At 32.7% G+C, this 1,927-nt stretch overlaps 1 protein-coding gene across 1 annotated transcript; it reads right to left on the bottom strand.

Moving 5' to 3' along the window:
• Window positions 1–359: 359 nt before the first annotated feature.
• On the bottom strand, window positions 360–1,082 carry LOC113391296 (zinc finger protein 570-like). Its single transcript, XM_026627239.1, has one exon. It carries the CDS (start codon window positions 1,080–1,082, stop codon window positions 360–362), a length of 723 nt encoding a protein of 240 aa, XP_026483024.1.
• Between the last annotated feature and the right edge of the window lie 845 nt (window positions 1,083–1,927).

Genomic DNA, 1,927 nt, shown 5'->3' with positions numbered 1-1,927 from the left:
AATTTGTTGTTGTTGTGAATGTTTTATTGCATATTTCACACTCAAGAGGACTTACTCATGTATGAATGCTTAAATGAATTTTTAATGTATCCTTTGTTCTGAATGTTTTATTACATATTTCACATTTGTGAAGGCGTTCTCCAGTGTGAATCATTACGTGTCGCTTTAATGATTCTTTTGTTGTGAATGCACTATTGCATAAATCACAACCAAAAGGTCGTTCACCAGTGTGAATCATTAGATGATGGTTTAATTTTTGTTTTGATGAATATATTTTATTGCATATCAGACATTTCTGATAGCTTTCTTTCGTATGAACGTTTGCATGTTGTTTCAATTCCCTTTTTGTTTTGAATGTTTTATTGCATATTCACACTCATGGGGTCGTTCTCCCGTATGATCATTAAATGATTGTTTAATGTTTGCTTTGTTATGAATGTTTTGTTGCAAATTATACATTCGTAAGGGCGTTCAGAAGTGTGAATCATTTCATGTTGGTTTAATTCTTGTTTGATTGCGAATACCTTATCACTTTCTCCTGTGTGAACAATTTGGTGTTGTCTCAATATTCCTTTTGTTCTGAATGTATTCTTGCATATTTCACATTCGTAAGGTTGTTCACCAGCATGCATCTCTCCATGTTCAATTAATTTCTGTTTTGTTGAGAATGTTTTATTGCATATCAGACATTTCTGATAGCTTTCTTTCGTATGAACGTTTGCATGTTGTTTCAATTCCCTTTTTGTTTTGAATGTTTTATTGCATATTTCACACTCATGGGGTCGTTCTCCCGTGTGAATCATTAAATGATTGTTTAATGTTTGCTTTGTTATGAATGTTTTGTTGCAAATTATACATTCGTAAGGGCGTTCACCAGTGTGAATCATTTCATGTTGGTTTAATTCTTGTTTGATTGCGAATACCTTATCACTTTCTCCTGTGTGAACAATTTGGTGTTGTCTCAATATTTCTTTTGTTCTGAATGTATTCTTGCATATTTCACATTCGTAAGGTCCAGCATGCATCTCTCCATGTTCAATTAATTTCTGTTTTGTTGAGAATGTTTTATTGCATATTGACATTTCTGATAGCTTTCTTTCGTATGAACGTTTGCATGTTTTTTCAATTCCCTTTTTGTTTTGAATGTTTTATGGCATATTTCACACTCATGGGGCCGTTCTCCCGTGTGAATCATTAAATGATTGTTTAATGTTTGCTTTGTTATGAATGTTTTGTTGCATTAACTTCGTAAGGGTGTTCACCAGTGTGAATCATTCATGTTGGTTTAATTCTTGTTTGATTGCGAATACCTTATCACTTTCTCCTGTGTGAACAACTTGGTGTTGTCTCAATATTTCTTTTGTTCTGAATGTATTCTTGCATATTTCACATTCGTAGGGTCGTTCACCAGCATGCATCTCTCCATGTTCAATTAAGTTTTGTTTGTTGAGAATGTTTTATTGCATATTGCACATTCATGATTGCTTTCCTTTCTATGGACATAATCATGTTTTCTTAATAGATACTTTGTTTTGAATGTTTTCTTGCACATTTCACATTCATAAAGTCGTTCTCCAGTATGAATTAGTAAATGATAGTTTAATCTTGCTTTTTTTGAATGTTTTATTGCATATTTGACACTCATGAGGACGTACTCCAGTATGAATCATTAAATGAATGTTTATATTTCCTTTGTTCTGAATGTTCTATTGCATATTTGACATTTGTAAGGGCGTTCTCCAGTGTGAATCAATAAATGTTTGTTTAATGATTGTTTTTGTTGTGAATGCACTATTGCATAAATCACAACCAAAAGGTCGTTCACCAGTGTGAACCATTTCATGTTGGTTGGTTTAACTTTTGTTTGGTTGCAAAGGCCTTATTACACATTACACATTTATATTCTTTTCTCCTGTGTGGGCAACTT

The sequence above is a fragment of the Ctenocephalides felis genome, unplaced genomic scaffold, assembly GCF_003426905.1.
Source record: "Ctenocephalides felis isolate EL2017-DRISC unplaced genomic scaffold, ASM342690v1 CF-g0.4_SCAFFOLD_00845, whole genome shotgun sequence".
NCBI lineage: Eukaryota > Metazoa > Arthropoda > Insecta > Siphonaptera > Pulicidae > Ctenocephalides > Ctenocephalides felis.
This window is presented reverse-complemented; position numbering and strand designations above follow the sequence as displayed.